Below are 22,762 nucleotides of genomic sequence, written 5' to 3' on the forward strand. Positions count from 1 at the left end.
TCTAAAAATTTAGTTCAGTTATAAATAAGGGGAAACATTTTTTTATATTTCTAATTTTGTATTTATGAATGACATTATGCTCCAAAAAAATAGTGATTTATTACATAAACCGTGCACATTTGTTTCCACATTAAAATCATTCACTTTAACACACAGCGGTTGTCACACATTAGTACCTGTAGTCGTTCAAATAAATAGCAAGTCCTGCGCTTTTCACAGATGCAGGGTGCAGAAGTCCTGGACACGGCCTAACTTAGAAACTGCAGTCCTATCAAAATAAGAGTCCTATGTAATTCCATTGTTCAAGAGTTATCACTGATGGTGTGTCCAGGTTGCACCAAGTTGATGTTGCATGATGTTACAAGCTTGTTGTTACTATTACGAGTAGTCGCTTGTGGCGATAGAAGAATTACTAATAAACATTGACTACAATGCACTTAAATGTTATGTTTATGTAGTTAAGATTCATCCATGGAAGAAATTATGGGACATTGAGTTTTTCCTCTGCATTAATTCAACTAACCTACCTCGGAAAACAACACATGGCTTTCGGCCCCAGGCAATGTGAGTCTGAGACCCCTCTGCTTTAAAATGAGCAGGGCAGTGGGTCTCCATGACCAACTGGGAAACAAAGTGTTAGACCAGTGGTCACCAACCCTCCTTCTGGAGATCTACTAACCTGGATCCAACCTGCCCTTACCCAATACTAATGCATCCGATCCAGCCAATCAGGAGCTTCTGAAGAGGTTAATTAGCCGGAGTGTGTGTGGCAGGCTGTTGGAACCAGACAGGTTGGTGACCAGTGCGCTGCGATCATTGCAAGCTGGTCCTCAAGGCCAGGGTCTATAATTTTGCAGTGTATGTGGTGCAAGTTGGGTTAAAAATGAGCAGATAAATCACAACACTCTTTTGTAGGCCCTGCAAGGTTAAGTCTCCCACCATGCACTGCAATAATGATAATAATAATGATGATAATGCCTAATTATAACAATGATTTTATTCATAATCCACCTTTTTTCCAAGGTTGCTTTACAACAGATTACAAACAAAACAAGCATACATACTGTGAGGTAGAGCACAGCAGTGCTGACGGGCCTAGGATATCATTGTGCTAAATTGTTAATGCAGCCCTAAAAATAACACGTCCAGACCTGAAACTACGCTATTCGTGGCCTCCAACCAGCCTTCCTTCGAAGAGAAAGAACATTGTTTGTTAGTATCGTCTTCTTGACCTGAGTGGCTCCAAGATCAAATAATCTCTTAGCAGTCTGGACACGACAATGAGGTTCATGACCAGTCGCTTTGAAAACAGTCACAAATATAGGTGCAGTACCCTTTTATTATGACAAATGTACAAGATTGTATTTATATGAAAGAAATTACAAGTACAGTTAACAAAAAGACATCGGAAAGAAGAGCAAAGACAGAGGACACCTCTAGAACCTAATGCCCGAACCAGACTCCATCGGCGCACACGCGCTCAGCCCGACCCATCAAAAACAGCTGGATTTATTGGCACTGACTTTCCTTTAACATGAACCCGATCCGCAAGATTTGAGACCACCTCAATTTCGGCTCACGCCGATTCATCTGAACACGTCTCCGATTCATCTGAGTCATATTAAGACGTGAAGGGAAATGATGAACACAAGCTTTTGTGGGATTTCATTAGTATCAAAATGCTGTTCAGCAAGATCACAGACGCCGAGGTCACGACCTTGCTTGGGGAACGTCTGAACCGAATCGTGATGCTAATTTCTAATAAGGAAAAAAAAACAACAAATAATTCTTTAAAAAAATAATAATAATAATAATAATAAAAAAGAGACATTTGATTAGGACAGATGTGCATGCCAAGCTTAGACATTATTTTACAAGACATTTTACAAAGCTCACTCAGCGCTGTCACAACCACATCACTCTGCTGAGCTCAGCTGGTAAGGCTCAGGTCGCTCAACACACAGTTCCCTCCAAGAACAGGTTTCATATGTACAAAGTTCCAGCAAACCGCCAAACGTGCTGCACCAGTGGTGGAAAATCCTCACCAGCGGTATAGACCACAAAACTCATGGATTATCAAAGTAACTCCTCCTGAACAGGAATCCCACTGACTTTTGGCATAATTAGAGTGGTTTGACGTGAAAAGCTCTTTGCGGGAACGTTTTCCGTTCCTCAAGGTACAAACAATGTAAATGCCCCCTCAAAGGGTACAACCGTGGTTTGAAGGTCCAGCTGTGAACCTTAAATAAGTTTCACCCGAGTGAGAAGTACATATTCGTACCTTTTCATGACCGAATATCTTAAAACAGAACAGGTTTGGGGACGAGACAGCGTGTGGAGTCAATACAGCTTAAAAATACTGTTTACCATGGATTTTGGTAGTTAATTAATTAGGCATTAACTAAAGGTACGGAGACGTGGAGCCCGAATCGAGTGTTGGTGACAGGAACCCTCAATGTTATCACATGAAATGGCTATGAATGCACCACCTGATGCGTGAAACAGTTTTCAGACGGTTTTAAGATCAGACTGTGGCCTTTTTTAAACAGTCAAGGCAGGACGGTACACAAAAAGTACCCCAAAATGTTCATTTCTGCAGATTTGATCACTTCCATCATTAATAATACATATAAAAAGACATGACTGGTGGTTTTGGGCAATAAATAAAGCTTGGACATCTGGATCCCCGGATTCCCACCACCACTGTGAAATATGGGATACGTTTCTCTACAACAGAGCATTTCAGCAACCCACTCTGAACATACTGACCATTTGTGTGGAAATTTTGAAAAACTGGTGGAATTCCCCTTCAAACTGAGCTACTACACCAACGAACAGCGGATTCAGTTCAAAGCTTTAAAACTGAGCCCCGCTTCGCAGCACACGTCCCCAGAAAACGCATCTAATCTCCACAAAAATTCGGACACAACAAACATGCCATGACTCACTTTGGACACTTCAGAATTGTACAAAAGTTGTGCGAGTGCCACAACCTACTACAAAAAGAAAAGGGAAAAAAAAAAAAGAAATATAAACAGTTGCAATCATAAAGGACTGCTAAATATATATAGTTTGACCGATTTAAAAATGCTTCTAACTATGTTACAGCAAAAACTACAGATATAGTACACGCAAGGATAAATTCAGTATTTTATGCTTCACCCCTCCCAGCTTGCCATCGACTCCCACAGTGCAGGCCCGCGTCTCAGCCCACCCGTACTGTAAACGCTCCTCCCAAACACAGCGTCCGACATTGACGTGTTTGTGTCCTGCGCCGAAAACAAGGAAGGCTTTAATTGCAAGGTGGTCAACATAGTGTTGGACATGTTTAATACCACAGCGAGGGGAACTTCCAAAACAACTCAAACATCTGGCAATGGTGGACATCCGTATATTCTGCTAACAAGAAAAATATTGCTCAGATATGAAAGGAAAATAGTCTGTGTATTAGAGAAAAACAAAAGAGGTTATAATGTGAAGATATAATGCAGGAAAAATAGAAAAGAATTGTAGCATGATGGGTCTTGTGAAGAAAAGAAAAAAAAAAAAAAACAAGTGAAAAATCCCTTTTATTAAATATTCGTATTAAACTGAGATGAAATGACTTGAAATCCACAGATAATAATATATGTGACACAAGGCTCCCCCCCAACACCGGGACAAAGCTCCACTATCCTTCAGATAAACTACAACAACAAAAACAAAAAATTAAACACTAGTGTGTGACGTGTTCATCCTAAACAAATAAATGCTGAAGTTTTACACATGTACATGATCACATACAGTAACATCACAAATGACACCTTTTCAGTTTGGCCTCTGACGCACTCACGAGCTGCCGCGGTAATAGTGTTTGATTTTGGACATCGATTTGACTAAAATGCAGCCAAAACATGCAGTTTTGACATCTACGGAGTCAAAAGGGTCAAAAGCAGGCTATAAAATAGCACGGGGCATTATAAAAAGGGTTTAAAGGGCCCATATCCTACATTTCTCTTGCTTTTTTTTTTTTTTTGAGTTGTACCAAAAACAATCCAAATTCATCTTCAGCCAATCCCTTAGATTTAAAACGGGTGCCTTTAAGACTGACATATTCAAATAACGGAAAAACGTCTGTTCTGATTGGCTGCCCTGTGTTGTGCCTCATTAATGAAGCAGTGAACTGGACTTCAGCTCGGGCGGGGCTGAACTGCTGTAGGCTGAATAAGAGAATGTACACAAAAGCTCTTGTTTTTGTGACATCACAAAAACTACAAAGTCATCAATTTCCTCATATGGATCGTATAGACTGGGGGGGGGGGTAATGTTTACATACTGTATCATGCTATTATTAAAAAGAAGCATGGAAACAGTCATTTGATGATCATTCTAACACTTTCATTAAGGGAGTACTTACTTAAAAAACGTGGCTATTTCTACACAAGACCCATTTGGTAGCAACTTCCGTGTACCTTCCCATATTTACTACTCTGGAATTCCAACCTGTGGCTCTCATGAAGGAAGTATGTGAATGATTGGAGCTGCAATTAGTTCAAAATTACAATTTCAAGAATAAATAGTTTAACAAAACCAAGCTTATGTTCTCATTAGAATACAGACGTGGTCTTCAACTAAATGCAACTCAGTTTCAAACCCATCAGTGTTAAAGACATTCAAGAGCATATCCCACACCAACTGGGGGAAGAACTGAAATGGGGGGAATCTCATTTAGAGCCTTACTACAAAAGGGATTCCTTGGAAAACAAAATAATAATAATAATAATAATAATAAAAAAACAACAACAACAACAACAACAACAACATGTTTTAGACAAGCAGGTAACGATGTCCAGACCTTGGCAGGAATGCATTTCCGACCCTCTATGCCGTTGCCACCGTCCTTATTTTCTCCGATTTCCCAGCGAAAATAAAAGTGAACAATCATGTAGCTTCTAATTCAACAAATAATGAAAATATTCCACAATGACTCACGAGGTTTCCAATTTGCTGAAAAAGGAATGGCTACTTGACTAGTGTAAAAGAGAGGTGGGGAGGTTGTTTCTACGTTTTGCCAGAGGCTTGGTGTCGTATATTTCACTCGCAGTTTTAAAAATAAAAACATCTTGGGGAGTCGCTTAATGGCGCCCCAACCAACTACACCTTCGTCCGGTGAATGTATTTACATCGTTTGTTCAGGTGCTGTTCTCCTGCTGGGGGCTGACTCATGCAAAGCTGGTTCCCACCAGCCGCTGCCAAGCTGATGACCTTCACACAGTCAATGTGGACCATCTCAAGCAGAAGGGTAAACTTTTTTGCTCCATCCCCACAACTATTTTCAGTTCTTCCTGCTGGCACACAGAACACAGAACCGTGCCGGCCCAAACATCCAAACGATACTGTGACATGGCAATGACCGAAAACAAAATACAATACGCGTGAAAAAAACTAAACGTGAAGGAGTGCTGGATGAGACAGAAGACTTTGAAAAACTGTAAAAACAAAAAGGAAAACATACGCCGAGTCTTACAACTGTTCACTGTTGCAGACATAGTCTACAAGGTCTGTGACCCCCAAAAGGTCATCCTCATCTTCGTCCTGTGGCGCCATCTCCTGGGGAACCAGGCCGTTGGCAGCCATGGCCCCAGGAAGCGGCGCACTGCTGTTTTTCAGGCTGGCGAGAGCGGGGTTGCCCACGCCCACAGCGGGCCGTGGGATCAACCCCTCCAGGCCTTTCATGGGGCTCTGTCCATTGGTGGGAGGAAGCTCCACCAAGCTGTAGTCAAGAGAGCCAACCCCCTTTTCCAGGACGTCCTCAGACTCCTTCTCCGTAGTCGTCTTCTTCTTATCATCCTCCTCCTCCTCTTCATCCTCAGTATCATCGGAATCGATGCGGTTCACCCGCTTGCGTATGGGCCGGTCTTCCTCCGACTCGTCCGAATCGTCATCGTCCTCCGACTCCTTCCTGCGCTTCAGGGACAGACGGTGGCGCCGTTTGCGGGACTCCTCTTCCGACGAGTCGACCCTCCGCTTCTTAGTTTTCCGGTCTTCCTCTTCAGAATCCGCAGACTGGAAACTTTCTGCAGAACACCACCACAAAAAAAAAAAAGAAAAAGTGTTATTTTTAATACAAATGCAAACCAAAACCTACCACAACCGAGAACGGTGCTAATTTTCACGAACATGACAACCGATACCCAACCTGAAAAAATAAAAATGACAGTTTTCTTTTTATGGATAAAGACATTATTTCATTACCACAGCTCACAGACAGCCTTTCAGGTTTTTTCTTTGCCACAAAACTTTGTTCTTTTGGTTCATTTCATTAAGGATTCAGCAGAGAAAAGTAACACATGCTTTCTATTTAGAAAAAAAGGAACAGAATGAAATATTTATTATCAGTAATGAATATGGGCACAAAAAAAAAGCCAATCAACTTCATAATGGAAATGTTTTTAAACGCTGTTGCATGACAACGACCCACTCAAGCGTCTGTGTGTAAGTTGGTTTGAGGTTTCGAAAAGCAAAAGGAAGGTGAATCTGACCATCGCTCTCGGAGCTGGACAAACGCCTGTGGCTCTTCTTCTTGTCCTTGTTGGTGCTTGCCTGGGAGCCTTCTGAGTCAGATGTTTCTCGGTAGTTGACCTGCTTTTTCCGGCTCCGGTGGGAACGGCGTCTGCGCATGTCCAGATCGCTGTCACTGAATTCACTGGACCCCTCGGTCGCTACACAAACACACAAAGTATTACCACAAACCAGAAACCCAAACAAAAGTCAACTACAAGCAAAATGTTTATACTATATGTACAATGTAAATATGACCATTTTGTTTACTCTCATATTTAAATGTTTTAATCCACTAATTCCACTTTTAATGACTTAGCAATTTCATACATCAAAGCATCGGACAGATTCACGTTCCAAATTGCACTTTAAAGTCCAAGTGGTAGCTTACCGAATATTTCCTAGACTTCCAGCAGTAAAGAGGCCTTTTAATTTTGAGCTCGAAAGATTTGGCAGAGCTCAAAACCCTCTACATTTTAGCATCCAACTACTCTTATTTAACATGTATATAAATAAAATAATAAGTAATAAGTGCTTTTTGTGTGTGTGATTGTGTTACACACACACACACACACACACACACACACACACACACACACACCCTACAATAAGTAACTATTTTGTATTATTAACACAAAAATTGTGTTTATACAAAGCAAATTAAAATCTGATGGTACAAAAATGTTTCATATTGTCTTGTTCTATTCAAAGGGGTCCCTTACCAATTTCTGACTCCTCCTCCTCTTCATCAGACTCCAGCTCTTCATCGTCAGAGTAGCCTTTTGGCCTGCGTCGCCTGCGAGGACGTGTGTTCCGCCGTCGCACAGCTGTCCGCCTGGACGAAAAACGCTTGGCCGGGCCGCAGCCGTCACTGCCGAAATCGCTGTCGTCTAAGGACTGGGCCTCGGCTTCACTCTCCGCCTCGTTATCGGACGCTACAAACTCCTCCTCCTCACTACTGCAAGGTTACGTTCAGAAAAAACGTCTCTTATAAAACAAGCACTGTGAGTAGAGTAGTACAGCCGTAATCTGCTGGATAAGTACATCACTGCCCACCGTACCTGTCACTGAGGCGGAACTCTTCCTCGCTCTCTTCTTCGTCCACAGTGCTGTCACTGTCCAGATCATTAAGGCGCCGCCGTTTTTTCCTCCTCTGACCTGCGCTGGGCCGCTGGGGCCGCCCGTTTTCTTTTCCCTCTTCCTGTAAGATGGTGGATATGTCTTTCCCTCGGTGGCCTGTAATATTGGCCATGTCCTTTCCTCGTCCTGCTCCTGCAGGCAGACGACCAAATTTTCATCTTTCATCCACCACCACCCCCAATTTCACACTATTAACCTGTCAGCCTTAAAGTCAGCGCTATCCAACACAGTTGTACGCAAAGCTTTTGGTTGAAAGAAACGTTTCGGGTGATTTTCAGTGAAAATAAGTGAAAACATCCCTAACAGAGAACACACTTCTGCTCATTTCACTGCACAATTAAGGCTGAATTTAACATGTCAGGGGAAAAAAGTTCACAGTAACCAAAAGTTGGCACATTTTACATTAACCCCCCTCCATGTTAATCTCAGCAAATAAACAGAAATTGAAGTGTCTTCTCTGTAGAGAATTGAACTTATTTTGATCTAGAAATTCAAAGCAGCATGTAATTCAAACTTCTGCATGTGGCCGTACTTCACAACCATGTCAGAACAGGAAAACATCAGAACACTGTTTTACCTCCTCCTTCAGCTTCTTTGATATCCTCTTCAATTGCTTCATCAATAGCTTCATCAAACTCATCAAATCTAACACAAACGGAGCAAAAAAATGAGCATGAACGGCTTCCCAGCACAAAAGAAGCAAATAAAGCTGCAACCACACTGGAAATGTGCAGTTCGAGCTACAGAGTAAGACTAGTACCACACACTGATGTGCAGTGAAAACATAGATAACCAGTGTGGTTAAAGGTAGTGGGGTGCAGCTGTAGTTAGTCAAGGAGATAACATCACAGTTAGCAAGCAGGCTGATTAATCGCCCTGTAGCCTGCGTTGTGTAATCGCTCACCGCAGTTCATTAAAACTGAACAGAATTTTGCTCATGACTTTGAATGTGAACTCTAGTGTAAGTGGGCCTTAAAGGGGAATTCCACCACTGATGCTTAACTGCATCATTGAGACATTCAGCGTAGTTTGATGTAAAACAGCTCACTGTAGAGAAACTCTGGCTCTGTTTTCTTTACAGAGGTGGTGAAGGGAACCAGGGGTCACAATGACCACAACACAAATATAGGAATTTTATTTACTATGCAAAACCACCACTGAACCTGCATGCGTCTTCTCAGCTGAATTCTGCTGGTGACGGTAAAATAGTCATAAATCTGAAAAATATGTTTTCTCTGAGAACCATTTTGGCTCACAATGTCCTGCATGCATCACTTTGCCATTCATTTTAAAGCTAAAGTCTTCCCAACCCATCATAAAAATAACGCCTCTGTATATTCAGAACCATTCCATGTGATGATGTTCTGAGAGGGAGCTTGTAGAGAGGCATAAAACTCTGACATCTGGTTCCCATCACAACCACTGTAAACTGTAATTCTGACTCTGCAGGTTCTCTAGAACAGAGCATTTCACAGTCGGAGTGGTTTGGGATCTAAACCATTTAAATATGTAGAAATTTAGCAAAAATGCTGAAAACTGGAACTGGCCTTTAACCAATCATGAGCTAATTATAATATACCTGTAGCTTATAAATTTCTTTGCTCTTGTTGATCTTCTGCCCCAGCTCTTGTTTTTCTTGACCTCCTTCTTCTCTTTCGCCACCACCTCCACCTCCGCTTTTTCTTCTTCTACCTCAACCTTCACCAAAAAAAAAAAAAAAAAAAAAGTTGCTTTGATTATTTCAGGATATCGCACTAACAAAAATATCTATGAATGATCTAAATAATGCGCAGTAAAACATTCAACGCTTACAGAAGGCGTGATTATATTCTCAACACTGATCCCGACATAAACCAGGCGCTCTTTCCTGAGGAACAAAATAAAAATTACTATTAAAGTTAAAACCACTTCAGAAACATCTCAGCAATGTGGATGCAAGGGATTCCATTAATGAAAGGCAAATATGACTATATTACAACTGCATCTGATATTTTCCTCAAGTTATTTCCATAAGTAGACGTACGTTACCTTCGCTCGGCACGTTCCTTCTTTTTAAGTGCTGCATCTAGATTCTGTAACTGCTCCTCCAGCTTGTCACAAAGCAATTTCTGAAAGAAGACCTTTGCATTTAGTCGCAACTCCCAAAGCAGTCATTCAATTTCATCAACGGGATAAATCTAGCATATTACGTACGTGCTGGCAAGGTGGGCAGAACCATTCGCCGTCTGGGATGATCATAAGAGGAGGCCGGAGACAAGCAGTATGATAGCCACTGTCACACGAGTCACACAGTAGAATCTGACAAATGGACAGTTAAGATTAGCTGCTTGACAGTATAAGAGTCTATACGTTAAATTCCCAAAGAACATACAGGTTTCAACACATACCAGCTCGGGATGGTTGGGTAGGCCACAGTGTTTGCAGGGGTCATCGTTTGGAAGGTCATCATCTGAACACGAGGTAGACGAATCAGAGCTGTTCCTCGCTCTATTGCAGTTCCTCCTCCTCTTCCTGGTTTTCTCCACCTTATAATCCTCATCACTGTCATCTTCCTCAGTCTCCTCTTCCTCACTTGAACTCTCATCGTCCTCCTCCTCCGAGCCTTTCTTTTTACGCCGCGTTCGGGTGCTGGACCAACGTGTCCGCCTTCGGCGCCTCCCCTGTTTCACAATGAAAATGACAAGTTTCAGATTTAACAAGAACATCATCGTATCCTGCAGTGCTACAGATACCACATCAGTACCATCAGCAATACTGGCAGTTAAATGCAGCATCAGTAATAGAGAATGACTGTAATATTTGCTGAACTCAACCAACACTTGACATAAGCACGAGTGTATAAGACACACATACTAATCAATACCTCATATTACACATGAATTAAATCAATACTTTACATCCAACTTCATTAAAACTACTTGGTTTCTACCCTCACTGGCCACTTTATCAGCTCCACTTACTGTATAGCTGCTCTTTGTAGTTCTACAGTTACAGACTGTAGTCCATCTGTTTCTCTGATACTCTGTTACCCTGTTCTTCAGTGGTCAGGACCCCCATGGACCCTCACAGAGCAGGTATTATTTGGGTGGTGGGTCATTCTCAGCACTGCAGTAATGCTGACGTGGTGGTGGTGTGTTAGTGTGTGCTGCACTGGTGCAAGTGGATCAGACACAGCAGTGCTGCTGGAGTTTTTAAACACCTCCGTGTCGCTGCTGGACTGAGAACAGTCCACCAACCAAACATATCCAGCCAACAGCGTCCTGTGGCCACTGATGAAGGACTAGAGGATGACCAACACAAACTGCAGCAGCAGATGAGCTGTCGTCTCTGACTTTACATCTACAAGGTGGACTGACAGAGTAGGAGTGTCTAGTCAAGTGGACAGTGTGTGGACAGTCTGATCCACTCAGACCAGCGCAGCACACACTAACACACCACCACATCAGTGTCACTGCAGTGCTGAGAATGATCCACCACCCAAATAGCACCTGCTCTGTGAGGGTCCACAGGGGTCCTGACCACTGAAGAACAGGGTAACAGAGTATCAGAGAAGCAGATGGACTACAGTCTGTAACTGTAGAACTACAGAGTGCAGCTATACAGTAGGTGGAGCTGATGAAGTGGAGAATGAGCGCAGAAACAAGGCGGTGGTTTAATCAAATGGCTGGTCAATATGCAACAAGAAGAAAACGTTAATGATCAGTTGTGTGCAAAAGTTTGAACATCCTCAGTCAAATTGCATAAGTCTCTCTCTCTCTCTCTCTCACTCACTCTCATATATACATACATATATACATATATATATATATATATATATACATATATACATATATATATATATATATATATATATATATATATATATATATATATATATATATATATATATATATATATATAAAGTGCCATAACTTTTGCACAGGCCACATTTAATGTTTTTTTTTTTCCCCCCCTAATATGTTTTTTTTTCCACTGTTTAGGAGCGTTCTCTCTAGAGGATGTGTTCTTATTTTATAATTAGAAATTCAACACGTATACATTTCCCACTGCCATGAAGTAGTTGGGTTAGATAGAATTAGTATCAATATCAGTACTTAATATTAGCAGATACTTTAGGATCAGGTATCAGTACTGAAAGGAAAGCAGTGGCATCTCGGCTATTCTGGCAGTATTTCCTCATATGTTATACTTCGGCATCAAAGCATTTCATTTTTACGCTGTCATTTTCTACAAACATCATGGTCACTGGCCAAACTTAAGCCTTACAATCTTACTCCAACGCAGAAACAAAAATATCAGTTTATTAGAGACGTGTATTTTGATCACTTTAGAAGGCGTTCTTGGAGTTAATGAAGTTATTTGCGTCTTCGTTTTCAATGATTTTAACCCCTTTTGACAGTAATGGTGGTGTTAGTTGTAGGCAGACTAATAACAGAACCAACCAGACTAAGTTTTTCCTGTCAGTCATAAACAATTTGATTCACTCCTTTTCCTCTGGCACAGCACATAAAAATGGCTGTGGTTTACTGTCTAAACAAGAACTTCTGACCAGCTGCAGAGTGAACTACTAGAGTCAAGAGGCAACAGAAACACATCTAAATCATCAGCCTTGAGCTGAGCTGTACACTAGATGACAGTGCAGCAGACAGTAGGTCAAACCATCTGATTTATACACACACATACACACTTATTTTTGAATTTATATATACACTATATTGCCAAAAGTATTTGCTTGTCTGTCTTCACATGCATATAAACTTGATTGACATCCCATTCTTAATCCATAGGGTTTAATATGATGTCGGCCCACCCTTTGCAGCTATAGCAGCTTCAACTCTTCTGGGAAGACTTAGGGGTTAGGAGTGTGTTTATGGGAATTTTTGAGCATATCGTATTTTGTATATGGTTTTGGTGGCATGACTCTAGGCATACTAGGCACACACTTAAATGATACGCCCTGATGTTTAGGTGGCTAGTTTAAACGCAGGAACATGGGAACTTGCAGAGGTTTTCATTTCCCACCTTCAAGTAGTTCCAGACTACAGACATCTGGACCAATCCGTTACCTTCGGAAAATGCTCCTCACTGCTACAGGTTGCAGGATAGGCTACCTTCACATTACCAGGCTGAAGTGGCACAAATCCCATCTCTTGCCCTAATGTGACTCAGATCTGATGTCTTCAGAGCTGTGTGAACACAAATCTGATCTTTTCAGATCAGACCTGAGCCACTTTCATATGTGGTCCTAGATCAGACACGTAAACGATTTGTGGCCATGTGACCTTAATGTGATGCTCAGATCGGAACTGATGTGCTATTTCACCACCATTCAGCGTCACCATGGCAGCAGCGATGAACAGAAGTTAAAGCCTGTAAATGGTGGAAAAGCAACACCTCATCTTTTCCGTCTTCATCTTGCTCTAATAATGAAGCCGAGAGCTGATTAGAGTTAATGATCTCAGCGAAGCTCGTTCTGCTCGTTAGTTTGTGCTGATGATGCAGTGATTCAGTCACATGACGTTACAGAGTAGGATGGGTGCATGTGGGTCATTTCAGGACGCTGGTTCGTTCACATTAATGAGAGTTTTGAATCACTTACCTACACAAGTGTGAACAATTGTCAGAGAGATTGGATTTGAGGAAAGAAAAAAAAAAAACATTTGAGCACTGAGGCTTGTAAGGTGAACGTAGCCATACTGTCCATTTGTGGCAGCTCTATGATAACAGAAGAAACGGAGTGAAGAAACGAAATGTGAAAACAGAAGCAAAGGATTGGAGCTGGATGGGGCTTATTGTCATACCCGATCCTTTAAAAATGTGCCAGAATTCCACCAGATTTAAAACCTCTAAAAAACAAGACATTTTCCGACATTTTAGTAACATAAAACTTTCATATCTACTTTATAAGACTTAAGAATCCACAGGAACCCTGTGTTAGAGACTGACTGATCATCTGACGTCACAACACTTCAATAAACGGATCAACAGAAACATACCTTCGGTTTCGTTTGAGCCTCTGGGTCGACCTTCCTCTCCCTCGGTTTCTTCTGTACGATATTTTCCTCTTCCTCTTTCTCTCCGTTTTCATCTTTGTCCTTCTCCGTCGGGGGTGTGCCCTGTTTCTTGTCCACCTTTCGGTCCTGGATCTCCACTATTTTGGCTGTGGGTCTGCAGATCCTCGGTGACCTCCTCAGGCACCTTCCCTCACCGGTTTCCGACTCAGAGTCTCCCTTGCCCTCTTCTCTCTGCAGCTCTGCCTTCCGCCTGTGAGCCGGAACCTTGATTTTCAGACGTAAGCTTTCCTGCGGGACCTTTTCATCCTCTCGATCTTCCTTATTTGTCTTCACCTCATTCTTCTCCTCTTCTTGGATCTGCTCCGTCTTTTTCGCTTTGAAAGCTTCTCTAGTGATTCTCGCCTCTTTAGAAGCACCTCTCTGTCTAGCCCTTTCTTTCTTTTCCTCTCGTGGACCACTGTCTGGTTTCGGTTTATCTGTGGAAGCCTTGCTTTCCTCTATAGGCTTGTCTACATCAGCATCCTGCTTCTCTGAAGCCTCTGTCTGAGGCCCTGCATCACAGCCCACGGAAGCGGCATCAGATGAAGGATCTTTTCCTGTCTTTCGTTCCACTCCCTCCTTGCTAGCTGGGGATACTTCATTAACCTTGGTGTCATTTGAGCTAACTTCCATATCCTCAGTCTTATTTTCTTCTTTATGGATCTCTGTTTGGGATTCGTTAGGTGAGGGAGAAGCCTCTTTCTGGTCATCTTGTGCTTCTGATTCTTTCCCAGCAGTTGTTGAACCACTTTCTTTGGAGTCTTTATCAGTTTCTGGTGGGACAGCCTTGTCAGTTATCCCATCAATATCTGATTCCAAAGGTTTACTGATTGTGGATTCATTTGTCTCAACACTAACCGTTGTCTTTTCAGAGGATACAGATGTGAATTTTTCTTTCGGTGAAGGTGGTTTCTCCTTCTCCTCAGACACATCTACATCTTCAGGGAATGCATTTTTCTCTTCTGTTAAATTACCAGATTTTTCATTCTCCTTAACGGCTGGGAGTTCATTCTCTTCAGGAAGCTGCTGTTTCTCAGTCTGTTTAGGAGAGTCTGATCTAGTTTCTTTGACATCCTCCACTGAAGCACCATCTCCTGCAGTGCCGTCAACAGGCTTATGGTCTGTTTTGGTTTCCTCACAGGCAGACAGCTCACTTCTCTCTTCGACAGCGAGCTTTTTCTCTGTCTCATTACTGACAACAGATTTTTCATTCTCTTCATGAGCAGAGTCCCCCTGTTTTGTAGACGCCTTGGACTTTTCCAATGAAGTCGATGCCTCAGTCTCCTTAGGAGCACGTGAGCTGATCGCCTCTTCAGAAGCCTTTTCTTTCAACACTATAGCATTTTTTTCATTTGCATGGTCCGACAGATCTTTCATTTCTTGGACTTTAGTGTCTGTTTTTTCTTTAGAACATGGGACGCTCTCACTTAACTTTAATGGCTTGTTCTTTTCCAGTTCAGACTGGTCTGTGGTCTCCATGGCACTAGATTCCTCAGGTTGTATCTTGGCAGGAGGGTCTGCAACAACGTCTATACTAGACGACTTAGTCTTTTCCATATCTGTTGACGACTTCAGCTCTTCAGGTTCCGAGGAATTTTCAGTCGACTTAGAAGATGCTTCTTGCTTTGGTGATATGTCTTGACCCTTTTTCACGACTGTACTTTCCTTGTGCGAACTGGATTCCTCAGGTTTGTCCACTTCCATGGATTCTTCCACACTAGTTTGGGTCTTATCCTTCTCCTTCGCCTCTTTTTCCCGTTGCTTTTCTCTGTCGTTGTCTTGTTCCTCTGTTTTCCTTGTATCCGAAGACTGATTTTTTACTTTGGTATCTGCTTCTTGATCTTCAGAAAGAGTCTGCGGTGTTTCTTTTTGCATCTCTGGGCTTTTTTGTGTTTTACTTTTCACGACTGTAGCAGATGAGACCTCCCCATTCAGCTCATCACCATGTACCCCATTTTCCTCACTCGCTGCCTGCTTTTCTTTTACTGTAGTACCAGCTGGATTACGGACAATGATGCTGCTGCCACTGCTCCCACAATTGGTTTCAAAATCCTCACTCAGTTTCATCTCTCGTTTTTTCAAAGGGATTTTAGCTTGTTGGTCATTTTTAATTGCCCTCTGTACTTCATCTGAAGACTTCTTCTGCAACTCCTCTGTTTGTTCTGAAGACAGCGGACCACAGGTTTCTGGTGGTGAGTCAGACGAGCTTTTGTGCGCTTCGCCTTCCCCCATGGGCTCCTCTTTGATTGCTTGGATAATGGTTCCATCAACTCCCGTTGGCTTGTCACAACGACTGTTGACCTCCTCTTTCTCATCTTTATTTTTCAATGTGTCATTTTCCTCTGTAGTTTCTTGCTTCAGGTTATCCGTTTTGGACAATATGCCATCCTTTTCACTTTTGGTAGAGACAGAAGATGCATCTTTTGATTTATCTTCATCCAAATCATTTTGTTTCTTGATGTCTCCTAAAAGACAACAGTATAATTATCTAGACAAGCTAAAAATCTTTCTTAGGCAAATCTAAAAATATTGCAATCAGATCATGTTTAAGCAGTTCAAACCAGTAGCATCTCTTGAATGTCATTATAAGGGGGGCCTCATTACAGTTCGGGGAGCTGGATGGAAAGCATTAAGGCCCAGAGACACTGGTATAATGACAATGACCACAAATTGGTCTTTGTTTTAGCTAAAACCAAAAATGACCCACTTATAATCATAAACATTTTTGTACATCACAGATAAGATCTGATTGTTTATCTGACATTTAACTGGCTAATGTTAGTTACTACTACAATTAACAGCATTTCACAACAGGCAAAGAGTAACTAACCAGAGTCCTATATTTTGTAGCACTAGGCGTTCATGCCTAGAGTAAATGGTTGACAATCGCTCTCGTCATTTGTTGACAGCATTTTACTTTTTACGTCTTTTTTATGTCTTATTTACCGCGGTCTGGTACTATTACTTGCTAACCAGGTATGCAGCCTATGGGAACTTGGCAAGGCCAAGATCCCCCAGGTCCCTCATTAGCTGCAGTCTTCAAACTACAGCACACAGCATGATTTATAACTGACAGTACATTACAAGACCAGGTTAAGTCCTAGCTTTAGTAGACAATACCATCATCTTTCTTTTTGTTCTCTTCATCCTCTGGGCTTGGGCTGTTACTAGATGACCCTTCCTCCTGATCTTTCTTGACCAACAGCGCAGGATCAATCTGAGTCTTCAGCAGTCCAAGGATCTGAGCCAAATCATCTCGATTTCTGCATAAACAAATGAGAGATTACAGTCCAAAATTTACATTATGGGCTCATTTTCACCACCCGTTACAGATTTAAGGAACCAAACAGAAACTTCCATTTTTTTACTCAGTTATATTCCACGCACCAACACTAAACATGGCTTTCCTGCATATTATTTTTCCAAAATTACCTGAAATATTGAAAACTTTCAGAGAAAAATGGCTGTAAACATGAACATCTTTTGTTCAGCGCAAAGTCACACTTACTTAACAATGCATTTCCAGGAGGAACCATCTAGATCATCCTGCTCCTCCACATACACCCTCACGTTGTGATCCTGGTCAAGCTGGAACCAATACATGAGGCCATCTTTGTCTCTGCCGATGGGCTGCAGGCGCATTTTATCCGGGTCTTCTTCATTGATGGCTGTCTTGAACTTGACATTGTCATCAAACTGGCATTCACATAAATACTGGACAAATAAAATGAAATATTGTTACAGCTTATCCAAACCATTTAGAGTACACTGTAATGCATGTACTTCTAACTGTCTACCAACTGGCATATGGACTGATAACACAAGCTGCAAAGCTGTAATGTACAAAGTACAATGAAATATTACAGGATCCATCTGACTATGTAGACAATGTGGATTATAAACATGAGTTTATAGTCCTCCAGTAACTGATGCTGCGCTAATCAAATATTCTTGAGCTTGTATAAGACAAGATTTTATTGTTCCTACTGTTTAAAATCACACTACAGTTTTCTGAGTATATCATATATCAAGCACTGTCGGTAATCCTGAAACAACTGACAACTGCATGCATCACAGACTTGCAACAGTTACAGAGAACCTGCAAACTGCCAGCGTAGAGCACCTGCACTGTAATAAGCATCTATCCAGTTATGCATTGTGGCTTTACGTCTTTTATTTTTCCCAATTGACACTTCCTTTCTGAGAAGCAATTTCCTTAGTGGAAAGAGCAGAAATTAGCACTAATGCAGCTGGATTAACCAACATTATTCTACTTTACATATGTTTTCTACATTATTGCTCACTACCCAACAAAATATGAGGCTTGCGCATATTCATGAATATTACATTTTGGTTTTCTAACTAAAACGAACACACCGCCTACAGAGAACAAGTTTCTTCACTGTATAAAAAAAATGAATGAATAAAATAAAATTAAAATATGGTCTATTAAAAAATATATAATAATAAAAAAATAGTGCACATTTTATATCTGATTTTTTTCAAGTGCAGGTTAACATTAGGCTGTGTGACGTCTGTTATCGTGTGACACCAACACCACAAAATAGCCATTCGTGCCACCCAGCTTGGACGAAACCTTAGCATGTAACTGGAAAGCTTGTTTGCTTCATAGCACTCAGTTTTTAGTCCAAAGTAAAATTCCCAATTCATTTTCATATGTAAACATGCACTGAATGCAGATCCCAAGTCCTGCGAAGATCCAAACATTAACCACAGTGTGATATCGCACTGATGCACAGCAGTCTCCTCATCCCTGTCACTGGGTGACTTGGAGGCAGAAGATAACGCTGAATCTTTAAGTACTGCAATATTACATTTTTGCCATACTGCCCACCCTTAATATACAGTACAGACGAACAGGTATTGATTACAAATGGTATAATTTACAGCAGCTCAGGTCATCAGCTCAGACATTATGGCACTCTGCAATATCAGAGCTTCAGTTCACCTTGAGAATTCCTGTCTTGCACTCCACCGTCAACTCCCGATAGCCCTTCTTCTCCAGCTCCCATGCCCATGTGGTGTTGAACTCCTGACATATCTGTTCATAACGCCAATTAGTCATTAATAATTATTAAATGAAACTGACTGGGATAAAGCAATTTTCAAACAAGCAGATTACCAATGCAACATGACTGATTTTGAAACTAGTTTCCAGTTAGTTCTGGATTTCTTATTACACTGGGTGGCCAATCAGTTACATTAACAGGTCACTCATCAACCAGTGGTTACAAAAATACAGAATGGAAACCGCATTAAAAAGGTCTAAACATTTCTTCAGAAGAACACAAAAACATGAAACTACCATTATAAGCCAGCTTACCTTTACAAGATACTTCTCCCATCTCTCTGCAGAAACAGACTTGCCTATTTTCCTCAACAACTTGACATGTAGATCTACCAGCAGCTTAGGAACTGCAATGGAAAAAAGATGAAAGAATAAATGGGATGAATACTGATCAATATCAACAGCCCCCTCAGTAATGCTCCAAACGTCTTACAACTGGGGGTGGGAGGGTGGGGGGGTAGCAGTAGATGCTTTACGATACGGCCCCCTCCACCTTGAGTATCGGCTGTTATGGATACCGGCCTGACATTTCTTCTCTTGAGCTTTAAATGAGCGGCTTTTAATTGAAGCACATCACTCAAAGTGGAACTACAGTTTCTGCCTAATTCAATCATTGAGACGGAAACAAAATGATTCAAAGTGGTTTGATGTGAACAGATTTACTGTAGAGAAACAACCTGCCTCAGATTTCTTTACAGTGGCCATGACTGGAACCAGAGGTAAACAGAGCTTTTTTCATTTACAATCCATTGCGTGTAACGATGACAATAGTAAATGCTGAAAATCAAATCACTCTCAGACAACAGGCAGTACATTTGTAATCATGTCACGTGATAACTTTCTATGACGGAGCTTGAAGAGCCGTTAAACTCCTCAGACGTCTGGTTCCCTTCACCACCACTGTGAACAATTCGGACTCGGTAAGACTCTGTAAAACTGAGCAGATCACATTGAAGCACTCTGAATGACTGTCTTAAACGCTCAATTATGCCGAAATGTGGAAAAATTCCGCGGAATTCCCCTTTAAATAAGCATCTAAAAGTAGATCATCAAGCTGTAACTACTCAAACACGACCAGTCCGCAGGAACGAAGAGACAACATGACATCACACACTGTGAATGTGAGCTATTCCAGGCTAGATCTGTTACAGGACTGGATCTCATCCGTGCTCTCTCCCTCCAAATAGCCAGCATGTTCTGCTGTTAGACTCCGCACATTAGCTCTGTCCACAGCAGGGCTGGGCGATTAATCGAGATTCGAGACTTTCGCTCGATTATGAGAATAAGCTAACGGAGAGAAAATGATGATTATAACCCATTCTGGTTTGCAAGGAAGCTGTAGTTTGGTCGTCTTATAAATTCAGCATAACCATTTCCTTTTTTGGTACTCAACGAAATAATTCATAGAACTGTAGTGAAAAAGTACTGAATTTCAACACGCGGCAGGGCCAGCCTTTAACTTCCTTAGTCTGAGTTACTGACTGGAATATGCTGAATACAACAAAAACATTGACCATTTTATATATTAATATACTCAATAGTAATAATAATAATAATAATAATAATTTTGTTTTCATTAGATTGTGGAAGTGCACTGCAACAGTTTATCTTTACTTTAATTTTTAGATTTTTTTATATATATATTCCAATGCACACATGCTCATATTGATATTTATTATATTTAGTCATTAATTTCCATAGTCTGAGTTACTGACTGGAATATGCTGAATAGAGTCAACATTTTTGTTAAACTATCTTAATTAATATACTTAATACTAATAATATTTTCATTAGGTTGTGGAAGTGCACTACAACAATTGACCATTTTATATATATATATATATATATATATATATATATATATATATATATATATATATATATATATATATATGTGTGTGTGTTCTTATATCGTTATTTTTTACATTTACTATTTTTTCCTTTATTTTTCAGATGAATTATATTTAAGGTTCAAGTAAATCCACTGCTTTTATGCCACTTTTGACAGACGCTCTTATCCTGCCAAGACATTTTTTAAGTTCTACAAATGCCTGACGTTTCCAAAGCCAACGATTAATCGCGTTACATACCCGCGATCTGTTTACTTAACAAAATAATCGCGATTATGATTTGCGCCGCAATCGAGCAGCGCTAGCCTGACTAGTCCAGTGTTTATAACACGAGGGAGCACGAAGTTGCTCAGCCAAGTCGTTCTCTGGCGGAGATGTGGGAAGCCTGTGTCAGCTCTGCGAGTGGAAAAGACTCGTCATTGCATAATTTAACCAAACCGCGGTGACTAAAACGCCAGAAAAGTCACAATTAACGCCATTTGTGACCGGGATCACCACACTAGCCGCTTAGCCGCCGAGCTACAAAAGCGCTCCAGCAGGAAAGTTTACACGCACTGCGCATGCGCGGCGCTGTTAGCGACCCACTCCACTGCCAAATTATTATTCAACTGAAAATAAGCTGTGCGTGCTTTATTTTTTCGAGGGCACTTGAGGCTCCGTTTTAGCTACAAACGACGGCGTTCCGTGGCTTAAAGCGGCGGTCAGCCTCCCGCACGTCTCAGACGAGTCTAGCAGAAGCCAGCCCCTTTTTTCCCCTTTTTTTCTGGCGAAGAGCGAATTTAGTAGCTACGAGGCTGAAGTCAGCTTCTCGTTCGAATTCTCCCGTTCCACCTTAAACGGTGCAGCAGTTACGTTCGCGCGCACGGGGCTCCGGAACGTAGCTGCTGCACCGTTTAAGGTGGAACGGGAGAATTCGAACGAGAAGCTGGCGAACGAGACGCCGACTTCAATTTAGAAAGCCAGCCACGATGATAAACCCTCGCCGTTACACAAAGCACGACCCGTGCGCGAACAGACGACGCCTGGAAGCGAAAAGGAAAGTTGGCGAGCGTCGAAAAGTGCAGGTTTTCGCGTTTAAAACGCCCCGGGACGCCAGCAGACGAGCGCCTGTGTCGAGCTGAGGCGTCCCGAAGCACACAATAACACAACAGCAGCAGCAGCAGCACTCAGAAAGGCGATGGAGGTGCAGGGAGCTTTCCCTCCCACCATCGCAGCTCTTCTGCCGGGAAAAACTCGAACCTGCGGCCGTTTCCTCCAGATATCGCTCCAGCTGTGGAAACGTAAGCTCCGGTAGATCCAGCAGAGCCCCGTAGCGCTCTAAAAAGGAGCAGATGACGGCGAAGCTGGGGCACAACGCGGGGGAAGAAGCCGCCGCTGCCGCCGAGGCAGCCATTTCTACGATGGACGGGTGGAGGACCAATGACTCCCCACAATCCACAGCGCCGAAATGAGCCTAGTGGCCCAGAGGTCTTTGCGGCGCTAATCGCTAATGTAAACAAACGCCGAGCCGGAGAGGAGCTTTAATATTCATATTTATCTCCGAAAACAAGACGCTTTACATGATAACTCTGCACACTTTCGCACCCCCAGCTCTTCATAATCCTCCTGCTTGTGTAAACGGTTGGATTAAAACTCGAAGAGTGAACTAATTTTGTTTTTTTTTTCCAGTATTTTTTACCCAAGTTGTGGATTCACTCACTCAAGCCGCGTCAGATGCAGTTAGGTTAGCCAGCTACACGGTTAAAAAGGTGGTTCTTTAGTAAAGACGGTGGTTCTGTATAGAACCATGAACGCATTTGCATGCTTAAATGGCTCCCTGCATGGTAAAAGGGTTCTTCAGGTTGATGGAGAACGTGTTGTATGTGGTTCTGTATAGAACCTTTTAGGAAATGTTCCTGTGTCGCACCAAAAGGGTTCAGCTGTTTTTACCGTGTCAGACTTGTAACAGTAGAAAACCCCTTTTTGGTGCTGTATAGAACCGTATATATAAAACACATTCTCCATCAATCTAAGGAACCATTTAAGGATGCATATGGTTCTTTAAGTGTTCATAGTTCTATAGAGGACAGTTGTCTTTACTAAAGAGCCTT

At 41.8% G+C, this 22,762-nt stretch overlaps 1 protein-coding gene across 2 annotated transcripts; it reads right to left on the reverse strand.

Annotated features, from left to right (window-relative positions):
* Positions 1-1,321: 1,321 nt before the first annotated feature.
* On the reverse strand, positions 1,322-22,172 carry rsf1b.1 (remodeling and spacing factor 1b, tandem duplicate 1). 2 transcript variants are annotated; one of them, XM_037547261.1, is made up of 16 exons: positions 21,912-22,172; positions 19,078-19,169; positions 18,703-18,795; positions 17,242-17,447; positions 16,854-16,996; positions 13,677-16,198; positions 10,068-10,340; positions 9,874-9,978; positions 9,709-9,788; positions 9,493-9,547; positions 9,260-9,378; positions 8,258-8,325; positions 7,602-7,812; positions 7,263-7,495; positions 6,522-6,701; positions 1,322-6,056 (listed from the first exon to the last, which is right to left on the reverse strand). In XM_037547261.1, exons 1-16 carry the CDS (start codon positions 22,063-22,065, stop codon positions 5,503-5,505), a joined length of 5,088 nt encoding a protein of 1,695 aa, XP_037403158.1. In that variant the 5' UTR covers positions 22,066-22,172; the 3' UTR covers positions 1,322-5,502. The 2 variants fall into 2 exon arrangements, with proteins under 2 accessions (XP_037403158.1, XP_037403157.1); XM_037547260.1 differs by having other exon boundaries at positions 7,263-7,498; positions 21,912-22,171.
* Between the last annotated feature and the right edge of the window lie 590 nt (positions 22,173-22,762).

This window comes from Pygocentrus nattereri, chromosome 18 (genome assembly GCF_015220715.1).
Source record: "Pygocentrus nattereri isolate fPygNat1 chromosome 18, fPygNat1.pri, whole genome shotgun sequence".
NCBI lineage: Eukaryota > Metazoa > Chordata > Actinopteri > Characiformes > Serrasalmidae > Pygocentrus > Pygocentrus nattereri.